Raw genomic sequence first — 16,543 nt, forward strand, 5'->3', positions numbered from 1 at the left:
GATCACCTTGACTTTGTTTTTTTCATGCTATGTATATGTTTGAAAATAAAGATTATATACAAAAATAAAACCTAGAAAGGGTAACCTGCAGCTAATCCTTTTATTTGTTCACCTTCCAGCTTCATCCTTCCGGCCTAACCATGAGTGAAGAATCCATCATCCGTATCCCCCCGTACCACTACATCCATGTGCTGGACCAGAACACCAACATTGCCCGTGTGGAGACCGGGCCCAAGACCTACATCCGCCAGGACAATGAGAGGTGAGCGCCCCGTGGCGGTGTGGATACTGCTGCATCAATGTAACATTATGTTCTTTTCATATTGTTTTAACATATTCATATACAGTAAAACCTTGGTTTGAGTTTGAGAGTTTTTTGCAAGACGAGCACATTTTTATATTTTTTTTTTTATTAATTTTGACTTGATTTACAAGCAATGTCTTGATATACGAGTAGCGTCATGTCACAACTCTAGTATAAAACAGAAGAGAGGCGCTGCTAAGTGTAACAATATGGTTGCATTTAATGAAGGTACAACACTTGGCAAACTTACATGGTTGATGATTAGAAGAGGCACATCTAAAGCCTCCTACACACCATCGGATTTTCCAACGGAAATTGTGTTGAGTGTTGACAGACTGTTGACCTAAAATCTGACTGTTTGCGAGCTCCATTGGACAATTGTTGTCGGATTTTTCCGCAGAGAAATGTTGGATGGCAGGCTTATAAATTTTCCGCGGACAATGGTCTGTTGTCAGATTTTACGATCGTGTGCACACAAGTCCGTCGGACAAAAGTCCAAAGTACAAACCTGCATGCTCAGAATCAGTGCTCACCAAACGCAACATTAGCAGAAGGTGGCCAAAGGGTAGCGCTAAAGAGCTGAAAAGCTACGTAATACATCGCTACGTTTGTGTTTGTTGGCCGACAATTGTGTGCCGTTTGTATGCAAGACATGTTCCTGGCCAACGCCCTTCGGACAAGTCTGATGTTTTGTTTGCGGAAAATCCGATTGTATGTACGAGGCTTAAGTATGCAGGCATCCGGGGCAAAGCTGTCAACAGACCAGGGTTATGCAATTAGCGGACCTCCAGCTGTTGGAGAACTACAAGTCCCATGAGGCATAGCAAGACTCTGACAGCAACAAGTATGACACTCTGAGTCAGAGGCATGATGGGACTTGTAGTTTTGCAGCAGCTGGAGGTCAGCTAAATGCATATCCCTGACATAGATCATCCTCCGCACCACCATGGACGTTGTCTCTTCCGCTTTGCGCTCCGCGAGTGGTTCAAGCCTCTCTTTCAGATCTCTCTACTGCAGGGTAGTCTTCCCGGTCACAATTACAGAATGACATCAGTGAGAACAGGCATTGCGGAGGAGGATGGTCTATGTGGATGGCTTTACCCCGGGTGTCTTCATACTTGCTACACAAAGGCCCCATTCACACCTGAGCGTTTTGTAGCTTAAAGCCTGAAGCTACAAAACGCTGGAGGGGAAAAAATCTATTATTCTAAATTGAGATGGTTCACATCTCCACTCCATGTTGCCTGAAGCCGAATGCCTGAAGCTCAAGCAAGTTCTGGACCCTTTTTTTGTCGCTCAAATCGGGCAGATTTGGGCATTTTTCTTCTTTTTACATAATTGTGGCAAAACGCGGTAAAAAACGCCGTAAAATCGCGCAATTTTCTGCCTGAAAATGCTACGTTCAGGTGTAAATGGGTAGTTAGAGGCGCCTCTCTTCTCTTTTATACTCTGCAGCTCCTGCTAGATTTTGTTTCTAATCCCCTTGTGGAGGCTTCCAATTGTGGATGGACATTTTTATGGTTACATAAACTATCACATTGCTTTAGTCTTTTTAAATGGACTATAAACTGAAGGACTTATGAATAAATGATTGTGGAACGAATCATTTAAAGAGGAAGTAAACCCCGATGGGTTTACTTCCTCTTTGTCTCCCTGCAAAGGTAAAGCATAATGGACTTAACTGACACAGGAGTCATCTTCTTCCGGGTATCACTGCTCCGTCTACTCACAGCGCCGGAGCAGCGATGACATCACTCCCGCGCATGCGCACTGGAGCCGCCACTAATGGCATATCGCCGTTAGCAGCGGCATGCTACTAACGCCGATAGTGCGCCTGCGCGACGCTGTCTACGGCGCATGCGCCGTAGACAGCTGTGACGCCCTTTTAGTAAATATCTCCTAAACCGTGTAGGTTTAGGAGATATTTCTTGGACCTACAGGTAAGCCTTAATCTAGGCTTACCTGTAGGTCAAAGTGGTTTGTAAGGGTTTACAACCACTTTAAGGTTCCATTATTTCTTATGGGGAAATTTGCTTTGATATACAAGTTCTTTGGATTACAAGAATGTTTCTGGGACGAATTATGCTCACAATTTCAGGCTTTGCTGTAAAGGCAGTTAAGTCCTTTTTTTCTTTTTCCAACTGTAAATCCACCAGTCAGATCTGACTGAATACAATGCACTCATTATGGAAGATTTTGTCTTGGCAGAAGTATTGGTTGCCCCAAAATACAGTACAATGTACCCCAAACTCATTCACATGGGGGGCAGATCTAGGGGCTCTCTTGTTAAAGGGGGGCTTCCAGATTCTAATAAGCCCCCTGCCCCTGCAGACCCCCTACAAACACCGGCCAGGGTTGTGGTTAAGAAGCCCTTGTCCCTTCTATCAACATGGGGACAAGGTGCCTTGTGGCCTGGTATGGTTAATTTGCCTTCCCCCTTTCGGGGGCTGTATGCTTGAAGAAGGGTCTGGTATGGATTTGGAGGGGGGGGGGTTGGTGTTACGCTTAAACTCCATACCACACCTGAAAGGGCCTGGTATGGATTTGTGCGTTGTTTTTTTTTTTATTGTTTTTTTGAATTTGTGAAAAAAAACGGATGAGATATACGATTCAGATGCATGGCTATAGAAAGCATTGAGCCTGGAATGCGTTTCCGTATCGCACCGCAGTGCTCATAAAACGCACAGGACTTTTTTTTTTTTTTCTTTTAATTCACAGCAAATTTTTGCACTGCCGCTGCACCGCATATATATGTGAACCAGTACCAAAGAAATTCATGCAAATTGGATGTGGTTCAAAACACATCCGATTTGCATATTTGCGAATGGAGCCTTACTGCATTTGAAAAGATTTTACTCTGTTTACTTTGCTTGAAAGCACCTGGAAGAGATCTAAATTTAACATCATTCAGCATGCAACAAGAAATGTAAGGGTGCAATAAGGTTGGGTAAGATAGAACATGAAAGACACATAGTGGAGGAGAGCAAAAAAAAAAAAAAACCCAAGAAATTCTATAAGTATGTAAACAGAAAAGGGAGGACAGACCATATTGGCCCCATAAAGAATTAGGAAGGTCACCTGGTTACAAAGGATGGAGAGATGGCAAAGGTATTTAATTGATTCTTCTCAGTCTTCACGAGGGAATCGGGGGGCTTCAGTAACCAAAATTGCTGTGTTTTTTCTCATGACACATCACAGGAACCTCCATGGTTAACAGAGGACAGAATTAAAATTATTTTCTGGAAACATAACATTAATAAATTAATAAATCACCGGGACCAGATGGCTTGCACCCGGGGGTACTTAGGGAACTCAGTCAAGTAATTGCCAGACCATTGTTCCTAATTTTTACTGACAGTCTACTGACTGGAATGGTACCAGCTGATTGAAGAAAAGCCAATGTGGCACCAGTATTTAAAAAGGCCCCAAAATGCATCCCTGGGAATTAGACCAGTTAGCCTAACATCAATAGTATGTAAACTCTTGGAGGGGATGATAAGGGACTATATACAAGATTTTAGTAATAAGAACGGTATCATTAGCAGTAATCAGCATGGATTCATGAAGAATTGTTCTTGCCAAACCAATCTATTAACCTTCTATGAGGAGGTGAGTTGCCAGCTAGATAAAGGAAGGCCCGTAGACGTGGTGTATCTGAATTTTTGCAAAAGCATTTGACACCGTTCCCCATAAATGTTTACTGTACAAAATATGGTCCGTTGGCATGGACCATAAAGTGAGTACATGGATCGAAAACTGGCTACAAGGGCGAGTTCAGAGGGTGGTGATAAATGGGGAGTACTCAGAATGGTCAGGGGTGGGTAGTGGGGTCCCCCAGGGTTCTGTGCTGGGACCAATCCTATTTAATTTGTTCATAAACGACCAGGAGGATGGGGTAAACAGTTCAATCTCTATATTTTGCGGAGGATACTAAGCTAAGCAGGGCAATAACTTCTCTGCAGAATGTGGAAACATTGCAAAAGATCTAAACAAATTAATGGGGTGGGCAACTACATGGCAAATGAGGTTCAATGTAGAAAAATTTTAAATAATGCATTTAGGTGGCAAAAATATGAATGCAATCTATACACTGGGGGGAGAACCTCTGGGGGAATCTAGAATGGAAAAGGACCTGGGGGTCCTAGTAGATGATAGGCTCAGCAATGGCATGCAATGCCAAGCTGCTGCTAACAAAGCAAACAGAATATTGGCATTAAAAAGAGGATCAACTCCAGAGATAGGATAATTCTCCCGCTCTACAAAACTCTGGTCCAGCCGCACCTGGAGTATGCTGTCCAGTTCTGAACCCCAGTCCTCATGAAGGATGTACTGGAAATGGTGCGAGTACAAAGAAGGGCAACAAAGCTAATAAAGGGTCTGGAGGATATTAGTTATGAGGAAAGGTTGTGAGCTCTGAACTTATTCTCTCTGGAGAAGAGACGCTTGAGAGGGGATATGATTTCGATATTTTAAACACCGTACTCCACAATAGGGATAAAACTTTTTCACAGAAGGGAGTTTAACAAGACATGTGGCCACTTATTAAAATTAGAAGAAAAGAGGTTTAACTTTAAACTACATAGAGGATTCTTTTCTGTAAGAGCGGCAAGGATGTGGAATTCCCTTCCACAGGCGGTGGTCTTGGTGGGGGGCATTGATAGTTTAAAAAAACTATTAGATAATCACCTGAACGACCGCAACATACAGGGATATACAATGTAATACTGACATATAATCACACACATAGGATGAACTTGTGTCTTTTTTTCAACCTCACCTACTATGTAAATATGTATATAGAATAAAGAGAACAATACATGGAGCAAGACTAAGCTAAAGAGGGGTCGTGAGATCACCAGAGTACATCCCATATCAAAACTTAAGAGCTCATCCCATCCTGCACCTAAAACCACAGTATTGACATGGGATCTGATCCCAGTGCAGCTGGACGGCAGCCATCACTGGAGGGCATGGATAAACGGTGTACAAAAAAAAGCAAACGGACCAGCACTCAGTGGGTTGAGGCGTAAACACAGTCTCGCAGCAGACAGTTGAACATGATTAGTCCTAGTTTATTCAGTAATGCATGTAAAACAACAATCCTGTTGTCAGACAGGAAGGGATATGAGTTGGGTAAAAAAGAAATAAACAGCTTACAGTTTCACAGAAGATCCATGGAGCAACAAGGAGCTGACGGCATTGGGGATTCCAAAAAACCTCCTGCAGCATGGGGGGTGCCAATACCCCTGCAGCACTGCGGCCGAATGTGGAACACGCTCACCAGCGTATGGGGAAGGGGCTGGACGTGCTGGGGAAGAAAGCGAAGATGGTTGACAGCGGAAAGGTGGAGACCCGAACGGTAAGCTGCACATGGCTGGGACGCCACGTCCTCTAGCGTACTGACAGGTGGAAGGGAGAGAGCTGCGTTGCTGCTGTGTGGATAACGCTATACGTTCACAGCATCTAAAGCCCAATGGATGTGAATCCCAGCTGTGTGGGAGTGTCCCAAAACGATGGAAGACCAGGGCTGGATGGGCCGATGTGGATGTCAGTCGGCGTTACTGGGGTTCTAGGCGTGCTGGTCGTTGGAGCACCTCGTGGACTTGGGTGACCTGTTGGCTGTGGTGGTTGCCTTAACAACGCGTTTCGCGCATTGCGCTTTTTCAAAGTCCTCTCACGCAGCTGGTATTCCCATCCATTGGGCTTTAGATGCTGTGAACCTATAGCGTCATCCACACCGCAGCAACGCAGCTCTCTCCCTTCCACCTGTCAGTGCACTAGCGGTCTTGACGTCCCAGCCACATGCAGCTTACAGTGTGGGTAGCCACCTTCCCGCTGTCAATCATCTTTGCTTTCTTCTCCAGCATGTCCAGCCCCTCCCCATATGCTGATGAGCTTGTTCCACATTTGGCTGCAGTGCATCAGAGGTATTGGTACCCCCCCATGCTGCAGGAGGTTTTTTTTTTGGAAACCCCAATGCAGTCAGCTCCTTGTTGCTCCATGGATCTTCTGTGAACCTGATTTTTAGATGGGGGGAAAACACTCAATGGAGTGTGTATATTGTATATAACATCACTCTTGCTGTATGGTCTGGATTTGTCAAGCTGAACCACTGTCCTAGACAGCAGGGTAACAATAGCCATAGAAGCCAGGGGGATGCTATGAGGCCTGAGGTAGGAGACGGGTTTCATTAGGGAGGCTCTATAGTCATAAGAGCCGTCAGTGCTGCAATGGGGCCTGGATTGGGGGGGGGGGGGAGGGGGGGGCATGATTATGGAAGCTGTATGGCCATAGCAGCCCACACTGTTCTTATGGGGTAGAGAGGGAGGCTGTATATTCATGAAAGCTCTTAGTGCTGCTATGGGGCCTGGAGTGGGAGGGGGAACCATTAGGGAAGCTGTAAAGCCACAGCAGCCCACGCAACTGCTATGGGGGCTAGGGGAAGGAGACAGTGCCTATTAGGGAGGCTGTATAGCCATAGCAGCCCACGTGGCTGTTTGGGGACTGGGGTACAAAGAGGGGCCATTTAGCTCATGCATCTTCTATGGGGCCTGGGGTAGGAGGAGAGGGCCCATTAGGGAGGCTGTACAGCCATGAGATTTGCACATCGGCTGTGGGGCCTGTGATAGGAGGGTATCCCATAAGGGAGGCTGTATAGCCATAGCAGCCATCTGTGGGTGCCTGAATACCCAAACAATAACTGCAGTCTGATAGGATACAGTCATTGTTTGGCCAATACTTTTCTGCCTGTCTCTGTATATATTTTTTAATCAACTTTTTTTTTTTGGTCAAGCTGGGTGGTGCTTGCAGGGCCACCTACAGCTTTAATTTTCTTTTTGAGTACATCTCTCAGGCTGCCAATAGTGTAGAAATGGGCATTAAGTGTCATTATGCTCAACATTGCAACCAGTGAGAACTCTCCACCCTATCTTTGTATTTCCTATGATTGTTTGCTCCATCTAGTGGCCAAAATGTGGTATTTTTCTGATTGTGCTTTCTCAGGAAAATACTGCATTATAGCCACTAGATGGAACTGATGACCATGGAAAATGCATATACATAACACTTCATAGTCGCACACATTGAAAATATTTGAGGGAAGTATTTGCGACATTTTATGCAACTGCTGAGACAAATACTTTTTGAAATGGACTTCTGGTTTGCCTTGGCCTTACAGCAACACTTAATCGATTGATTCTTTATTTGATGGGGGAGACCTCCTTTAGCAGTGCAGTGGTGTGTGAATATCCTTTTGTATTGCTTAACCTGATATTAATAACTTGTTGTTGCTTGGTCGTAAATTGTATTCATATTGCGCAGGGTGCTGTTCCATCCAGTCCGTATGGTGATGGTGCCACCCCGGCACTACTGTGTGATTCAGAACCCGGTGCTGAGGGACGCAACCTCTAACGCGCAGTTTGATGACGTCGGACAGGCCAAACTGCGGCATGGAGACCAGGAGATCCGTCTGACCCAGGATCCTTTCCCCCTCTACCCGGGGGAGGAGTTAGAGCAGGTATGCCCTATGTGTTTCCAAGATCTCCCTTAAAAAGGTGATGTCAGATGGTACCAGAAGATGGCTACCATGGTTGAAGGAGGCATCATGTACCCTTTAACCCAAAATGATTTCATGGGCAAGATTTACAGTATATATATATATATATATATATATATATATATATATATATATATATATCTATATATCTATCCTTTGTGTGCAGTTCGGCATTAAGATCCAGCAATATAAAGTCAACTGGAAGATTCCCCTTTAAACTAATGGCACCAACACCTAGCACCTAGTTTGGCATTGCAACATCAACATGGGAACCTGATCACCTGGTTGTAACAGAAAAAAACAAAAAACTTTTCCTTAAGGATACTGATTGGGAGATAATCACAAAACGAACAGGCTGCATGCAGTCTGATCCAAAAGCAGCAAATGTACTGCGGCACGCCTTCCTCCCCATAGGCAATAATGTATCACTGTAGCTGATGCATTTTCTCTATCATGAGTTGTTTGGTGTTTAATGGCCGGTAAAGTAGGAGTTCAGCCATGTGTGTGGACACTGATTGAAGCACACATCTCTGGCCATAATTCTTAGCCCTTGTACACACGGTTGGACATTCCGACGAAAAATGTCCGATCGGACCGCGTTGTCGGATAATCCAACTGTGTGTGGGCTTCATCTGACTTTTTCCATCGGAATGTCCAACCGACAAAGTTTGAGAGCTGGATATAAAATTTTACGACAACATGATCCGATCGGACTTTGTCCGATCGTTTGTAGAGCATTGCGATCGGACAAAGTGCCACGCATGCTCAGATCAAATTCCTAGACCAAAGCTATTGGCTACTAGCCTGAACGTAGTCCCGTCGTAACTAAACGTCATCACGTTCTGAACGATCGGATTTTCTGACAACTTTGTCCGACCGTGTGTATGCAACACCAGTTTCGGACAAAATCCAACAGATTTTGTTGTCTGAATGTCCGACCGTGTGTACAAGGGCTTAGACCGCTAAACGTGTGTGTGTGTGTGGCCCCCATTCACATTTAGTTCTGCATTAAACACACATGTTGAGGCAGATATTGCTAGGACACCCTTTGATGTCTGTTGTGAAAATGTCTAGATCTTGGGGGGGGGGGGGGGTGGGGGTGGCGCGAGGCAATTTATTAAGCTGTGGAGATCTGCCCGCATATAGCCATCCAAATCTAAAGGACTGTAGTGAGAATTTGTATGACAATTTGTATTCTTCATGGGAGATTATTTCTATTTGCTTTTCCATTCTGGTGTAGAATGTCCAAGCGTTGACTGTGGTCCTCGCCAACACCGCGCTGCACCTGAAAGCGCTGCTGGACTTTGAAGACGACAACGAGAAGTTTGTGGCGGGTGATGAGTGGCTGTTTGAAGGCCCAGGTAGGGAACTTTGCTTACTTCTGGGGGCCCCAACAGTGAGTTCTTCCCAATGGGATTCCTACTTCTTAGCCATGGTGGCCATTGTAAAGGCAAGTGATGGTGTCACACTTAAACAATGAAATCTCGCCAATGGGATTCACACTTTTTCTCAGCCTTGGTAGCCAATGCAAAGGCAAGTGATGTTGTCCCTCTCCAACAGTGAGACCTCCCCAATGGGATTCACGCTTCTTAGCCATGGTGGCCATTCCAAAGGCATGTGATGGGGTCATGCTCCAGACAGTAAGTTCTCCCCAGTGGAATTTCCTCCTCCTTCTCAGCCATGGTGGTCAATGCAAAGGCAAGTGATGGTGTCACACTCCAAAAGTAAGATCTCCCCAGTAGGATTCCCACTTCTTAGACATAGTGGCCATTGCAAAGGCAAGTGATAATGTCCCACTCCAACAGTAAGATCTGATGGAATTCCCACTTAGCCATGGTGGCCAATGCAAAGTCAAGTGATGGTGTCACTCCACCAGGGAGACCTCCCCAATAGGATTCACACTTCTTGGCCATTTCTAAGGCAAGTGATGGTGTCATGCTCCAAGACAGATCTCCCCAGTGGAATTCCCACATCTTCTCAGCCATGGTTTAAGGCAAGTGATAGAGTTATGCTCCCAACAGTTGGATTGCCTCTTCTGAGCCATGTTGGTCAGTGCAAACTCAAGTGATGGTGTCACACTCCAGCATTGATGGTTAGTTGTGGCTTAACTGGAAGAGATAGATAAATGACTGCATGGAACTCGTGCCACTTTCATTCTTGGGTGATTTAGAAGCTGCAAGTGCATCACCAAATTAGCACTGACCCAAAAAATGGATTATCGGACAATTTTTCTTTTCTTAATCAAGGTCAGAATTGGAGATGAATCTCCCTTTTCTCAACTCTCACCCTGCCAGGTACATACATCCCCCGCAAGGAGGTAGAGGTGGTTCAGACCATCCAATCGAGTGTCATACGCCACAACCAGGCCATCCGCCTTCGTGCACGCAAGGAGTGCCAAGACAGGGAGGACCATGCCCGGGTCACAGGTCAGTACCTATCTGTCATTATTTTATTTATTGAATAGGATGATCCAAGTCAATGCCTCAATTTACGTGATACATGCAGCCCATATGGAAGCTGGCATTGGCAGCCTATTCTTTTTGAAAAAAAAAATATATATATATATATTTTTATTGGGGATTATAGAACCTTTTTACTTGACTGATGCTCAGTTTCTCCCCTCGGTTTGGCTGCCTCTCTGTTCTGCAGGGGAGGAGTGGCTGGTGAAAAAGGTTGGTGCCTATCTTCCGGGTGTGTATGAAGAAGTCGTAGATATTGTGGATGCTTTCGTCTTAACCGACAAGGTAAGACTAGCATTTAAGACCTCAGAAACCGTATGTATGTTGTCTGTGACCAGTATATTGTGTGGGTGGGGCCACTAATACACTAGTAATCGCCTCTGCCTCCTGGTGACTGGATTACTGAATTACACCAATATTTTTAAGGGTTGGGGGCTAAAAACAACGATGAAGAACCCAATAACCAGTGGGGACTCCCTCCCCCATGTGCTCTGCACATGCTCAGTTGCCCTCCATTTTTGAGCACTGTGCTGAAAATTAAGGTCACTAAAGGCCGATCTGCTGACAATTTAAATATTTACTGCTGCTCAGGGGCTCTGGGCTTCAGCAAAATGGCCACCTCCAGCAAGAAGAAACGGGAGCAATGCTGGAGACCATTTACAGAACGCAACTCATTTTGGTAGCATAAATATTCATGTGGAATTTATGTTTCTCGCTAAAGAACATTATTTTTCATCAAGTTGATTTGGATAAAGTTCCGCTTTCAGAACTTGCCGGCTTTTGGACAGAGTTGCCCGCTAATCGGGATGATTCTAGGAGCTCTGGCTTTTGGCTCCAATCTCTTGCTGCTTAGTGACAGGCGTGAAATGGGCTTTGTTTTCAGCTGTCAGAGCGGGGAGCAGAAAGCATTGTCCCTTTGTGGAACAGATACCTGGTGCTGGAACATACTGCACACAGAAGATGTAAGTTGCAGATAATTGGATGTGGCTGCAGACATGATAATCGCTTAGTTGGTACTTTAGCCAAAATGTGATAAGAATCTAATATTCTGAATCTGAACTGTGGGGAGAGTTGTCACAATGACTCAGATCAGTTGCTGTGATCCAGGTGTGTCTCCCCAGCAACTGTCTGATCATTGATCTTTGTACAGGAAGAGAGCATTTTATTGCCTGACATCACCAGCATGAAATGTAATCAGAAGATCTTGCTGTTTTAAAGGACCAATTTCACAGATGACCTCGCCCGTCCCAAGTCCATCTGCCCCCTCGTTATACCAAACCTGGCTGTATAGAGACTGACTGTACAGATGGAAGCTTAGATTTGCTAAGACGAAGTTACTTTACCAGTGTATAGACTTTAATATTTTACTCTTAAACCTGAACTCTGAACAGAAAAAAAATCTGTCATGGATTACAGGAGGCTGATATAAGGAGGTACTTAAAGCAGTGTTCTACGCAAAAGTGGAACTTCCACTTATCTGCTTCCTCAAGCCCCTCCAGTCCCACATTTTGCACCTTTCAAGGGGGAGGGTGGGAATGGGTACCTGGTGTTTGACAGATACCATTTCCCATGTCCAGGAGATGGTGCAGTTCCTAGGATGTTCGGCCTCCCTCCTCCTCCCCCCGCCCCGCTGCTGTGCCAGTTAGAAAGTACAATGCGCTTTGCGCATTTGCAGTAGGGAACCGGATGTGAAGCCGAACGGCTTCACTGCTGGTTTCCCTTGTCACAGAACCCCATTGCAACACCACTCTGCTTGAGGGCTTCCATCAGTATATTGCTTCCTAAGCTCTGGAACACAAGATCATGCCAGGGTCCATGGTCGTTATGCAAGAGGCTAGCATCCAGTCACCTCCAAAAGCCCCTGTCCCGGGTGAGTCTATCACATCCCTTACCAGGAATGGCGGCGGGCAGCACCAGACAGCTGTTTCAAAAATCGGCTGGGGTGCTGACATGGCGGGCTTCCTGGACAGGTATTTGTCCATATATTAAAAGTCAGCAGCTACAGTATTTTAACCAACACCCCCCCATAGTGAGAGGGTCTGCATGAGCCTTTCTCAACCTTTTCAACACAGAGGAACCCTTAAAATAACTTTTTCCGGCCTCAGGGAACCCCTGCTAAAAATGACTATATCTACAACTCATGATACATTAGTGTGATGGTCAATGAGAAGAATGCTCCTTGCACTTGTGGTCATTGGGAAGGATTATCCCCTTACAGATGGCTAAAAAGACAAATGTTGTCATTGGGAACTTATCTGAGAGGCAGAAATTGCTCATTACTCATAGAAGCCCCAGCAATCTCTGGAGGAACCCTGGTCATGGAACTCTGGTTGAGAAACCCTGGTCTGCATGACTGGATATAAATTCAATGCATTGTTTGGGTAGCCTCGTTTGGCTAAATCATTGTTGGTCAATATAAAGAGATTGTACAATCATAATGAAACTTGCGTAGACCATTTTGGATGAACTAACACGGCATGTTTGACTGTGACTTGGACAGGTTTAGTAATATAGTGACAACACTTGGTGTCCATCTTATTTTTTGGCAAAAATCTATCCCAGTCCATCCATTCTTCATCCAAGATTGTTCAGTCAATTGTTTTTGATTTGATTTAGTGTAAAGAATCCTTCCTTCTTTATTCCCTTATATATATATATATATATATATATATATATATATATATATATATATATATATATATAATTTTGGATTTTCCCTTTAACAAATTTGTGTCCATACACCTATAGATTTGGTCTTGCTTTCCCTAAATGTCTTTTTCTTCATGTTGTAGAAAGCACTGCACATCCGTGCTACCAAGACATTCCGCGATGAGAAGGGTCACTTGCGTCGTACGGGAGAAGAGTGGCTGGTGACCATGGAGGACAGTGAAGCGTACATCCCCAACGTGTATGAGGAGGTGGTGGGGGTGGTTGACATCACCACTCTGAATAGCCGTCAGTACTGCGTTATCCTGGATCCGGTGGGAGCTGATGGCAAGCCGCAACTTGGACAGAAGAGGGTTGTGAAGGTGGGAGAGATGGACCTGGCTTGGCTTTGGCTTTTAAAACTGTGATGTAAAGCCAGAGTTTGGCTATGTGTACATTGAATGATTAATTCAAGTTGATTGTCCTATGGCCCAAAAGGACTTTTTTTTTTTTTTTTTCATGGTAATTTGCAGAAGGAAAGACCTGTTAATAACAGTGCCCAGTTGTAACATTGGGTAGTTTTATTTTGGGTCTACACTGCAGTAAAGTTTATATCTCCAACAGTCTCTATTAGGACCTGCATCCCACATTTCTTAGGTCCACCTCTTTGTATAGTCTCTTTTCCCACCACTTCCTAACATACTAATTGGTTAGCAAATTCATTGCCATCCTCAGTGCAAACTAAGATATTTCAGTGGGCCCATTGTATAGTCGCTATAACTGATCAAAGACTGATGCTTGTATGTATGGGATTGGGCAACCAACAATAGAGATGAGTACCTGGCACCAGACTCCGCATCTGCTGATCATCCCAGAGATCCCTTGAGAATGAGTTTAATTAGTTATAATGAGAACGGGGAAAAGGCTTGGCCCTTGTGGGCAGATTGCATCTCTGTCTTGTCGTAATCTTAGTCCCAACAGCAGGCTCTATCCGAGGCAGTAGGACATTTTTAACAGTTGGTTGACCTCAAGTTCCTAACTGTTAACCAGAAACTAGCGCAAAGCTTTGTAGAAACTATGCAGTTGTAGAGCTTTACTTTGCATTGACCTGTGTTTCCAATGGTCACTTGGGGAGACCTGGAATTGGGCAACGTGACAATTGGTTGGCACAATTTTTGGCATGCTCCATGCCAACTATGACATCCTGATGGAGTAGTTGCTATACTTGATCAAGGTCAATGTCTCCTATGTATATGGGTTGTGCAACCAACAATATAGAAGGGTACCTGGCACCAAGCTTCTCTTATCTACTGATCACCCTGGAGCTCTTTTTTAATGGCAACCATAATTTTTGTTATTTTCTTTTAGGGACCTTGTAAGGTAGCACAGGCAATACAAAGAGCTCTTGAGGACAGGTTGCATTGCTGTCTTGTCTCAGGTCCCACCATAAGGCCCAGTTTGTAGCCATGTGTTCCGATTCTTGGCCATAAATTCAGTCAGAATTTAGCAGAGCACACATTAGGAACCCAAAAGTAGGAGACCTCCACCTTGGACCTTATTTATTGTCTTCTATTTACAGTTCAACTGTGTCGTCACCAGACTAATGTAGGTCTCCATTTGTAGGGTGAGAAGTCATTTTTCCTGCAGCCAGGTGAGAGCCTAGAAGAGGGAATCCAAGATGTCTACATCCTGTCTGAGGAGGAAGGATTGGTGCTCAGAGCTCTGCAGGTCCTGGAGGAGAAAGATGAGGTAACGTAGTATTTTTACAGATTTATATCTGATACTTCAGATGTCCAGAGCCTCACTGTTGTCCATTATTTCCTGCCAGGATGGGAATGATGTTGATCGGAAGCCAGGTGACCGCTGGATGATTCGAGGCCCACTGGAGTATGTACCTCCAGTGGAGGTGGAGGTTATAATTAGGAGGGACTCTATACCTCTGGATGAAAATGAAGGCATCTATGTACGAGACATCAAAACTGGAAAGGTGAGAATGGCTGGTAGACATTTTTGTCATCACTGATTGATTTGCAGTTCACATTGGTCATTATTCATGAACTTGCGTGTGTTTTTCTCTAAACTTTGTATAGAGACCATTACTCAAAAAGGAACGTTCAGATCTTTTTCACCTAGTTTTGGGCAGCAGGATGAAGCCCCTTTTTATTGTTGTATGTGTCTCCATTACGGAGATTTGTCCTCTCTTCCTGTCCTAGTCACAACATTGTCATCTGGACAGGAAGTGAGGCTGAAGCTCTGCAAGAGGAACAGAACAGCAAATCTAATTTGGAAGGGACTAGAACCTGCATAAGGATTCTCTATCCCCCATTGAATGTTCTTGTACTAGCTGCTAAGTTGTCACCATACTGGGATCTGTGGAAAAACTTAATAGGCCATAGACGGCAATAAAACATTGAAAAATCTTACCCTCCCCCACTATGTCCTAAACTGAAAAAGCAAGTTCTGGCTGGAGTTAGTGTGAATGGTAACTGGCACAACATCTGGAGATTGTAATGACAGAGGTGCAGTCATGCATTTTTCATTCTGTATCTTATCCAAGCCACTTCTTTGGTTCTAATGAGTGTCCAGAAAATACCCCAGCATCTATAGCCACACAGGTAGCACAGACACATATATATAATCACTATAGAATCTGTCAAGGCAGATTCTGATTGTTGAAGAACTGGGTGGAAGGTATTGACCCACCCTGTCAGTTGCATAATCCATAGTGGCTGGAAGTCTGAGCATATGTCAATCCTTTCATTCATCTATGCAGACTTCTTGACCCCCAAGGATGCGGTGATGTAACTTGAATGGGACGGGGGAGGAGGCACAACTTATCACACCTTCCATGCAGTTTTTGGACAATCAGTATCTGCACTGACACACTCTATGGCAGTGATGGTGAACCATGGCACCCCAGATGTTTTGGAATTACATTTCCCATGAGGCTCAGCTACACTGTAGAGTGCATGAGTGTCATGGGAAATGTAGTTCCAAAACATCTGTGGTGCCAAGGTTCTCCATCCCCGCTCTATGATGATTAGATGAAGGTGTCTGTGCTACCTATGTGGATATAAATGTTGAGGTATCTTCCTGACACTCATTGGGACTGCAGAAGTGACTTGGAGAAGTTATGGAAAAGTCTTCAAGTTTATAAAACAAGACTGGATGAATGTGATGACTATTACATTCTAGCTTTTGGTTGATGTTTCCATCTTGCTCAGGTCCACTTTTATTTTTTTACTCAATTAGATTTTATTAAAGAAATAGCCAGATACAATACATATATAGCAATACATAACAAGCGCAAATACAATTGCCTGTGTGTACCATAGGGTAACAATAGCGTTACAGACTCAAACTCATACTTTTAGTCCTCTTGTTTGCATATAAACAGATTGACAGAAGATCCCTGTTAGACTAATAAGCCCCTCCAAAAAAAAAAAAAAAATGGAACGGCCCATTGGTAAAAGGGTAGGTACCCTACCATTCCCAAAGCATCAATAGGATCTAAACATATATATCAATGGGTTATAAAAGCCTGTCCCAGCGTATCTGCCTTATAACTTTATACCACTC

At 44.4% G+C, this 16,543-nt stretch overlaps 1 protein-coding gene across 2 annotated transcripts in view; it reads left to right on the forward strand.

Annotated features, from left to right (window-relative positions):
* MVP (major vault protein) overlaps positions 1 to 16,543 on the forward strand; it is a 44,521-nt gene that overhangs the window by 6,936 nt on the left and 21,042 nt on the right. For both annotated transcript variants that reach the window (XM_077447391.1, XM_077447392.1), the window contains exons 2-9: positions 120 to 262; positions 7,625 to 7,820; positions 9,100 to 9,220; positions 10,154 to 10,285; positions 10,509 to 10,603; positions 13,111 to 13,347; positions 14,588 to 14,713; positions 14,793 to 14,951. In XM_077447391.1, coding sequence (XP_077303517.1) covers positions 141 to 262; positions 7,625 to 7,820; positions 9,100 to 9,220; positions 10,154 to 10,285; positions 10,509 to 10,603; positions 13,111 to 13,347; positions 14,588 to 14,713; positions 14,793 to 14,951 — 1,188 coding nt within the window. In that variant the 5' untranslated portion in view covers positions 120 to 140. The remainder of the gene's footprint in view (positions 1 to 119; positions 263 to 7,624; positions 7,821 to 9,099; positions 9,221 to 10,153; positions 10,286 to 10,508; positions 10,604 to 13,110; positions 13,348 to 14,587; positions 14,714 to 14,792; positions 14,952 to 16,543) is intronic.

Source organism: Lithobates pipiens, unplaced genomic scaffold (assembly GCF_037356315.1).
Source record: "Lithobates pipiens isolate NorthernLeopardFrog02 unplaced genomic scaffold, aLitPip1_a1.2 Scaffold_22, whole genome shotgun sequence".
NCBI classification, from domain to species: Eukaryota; Metazoa; Chordata; class Amphibia; order Anura; family Ranidae; genus Lithobates; species Lithobates pipiens.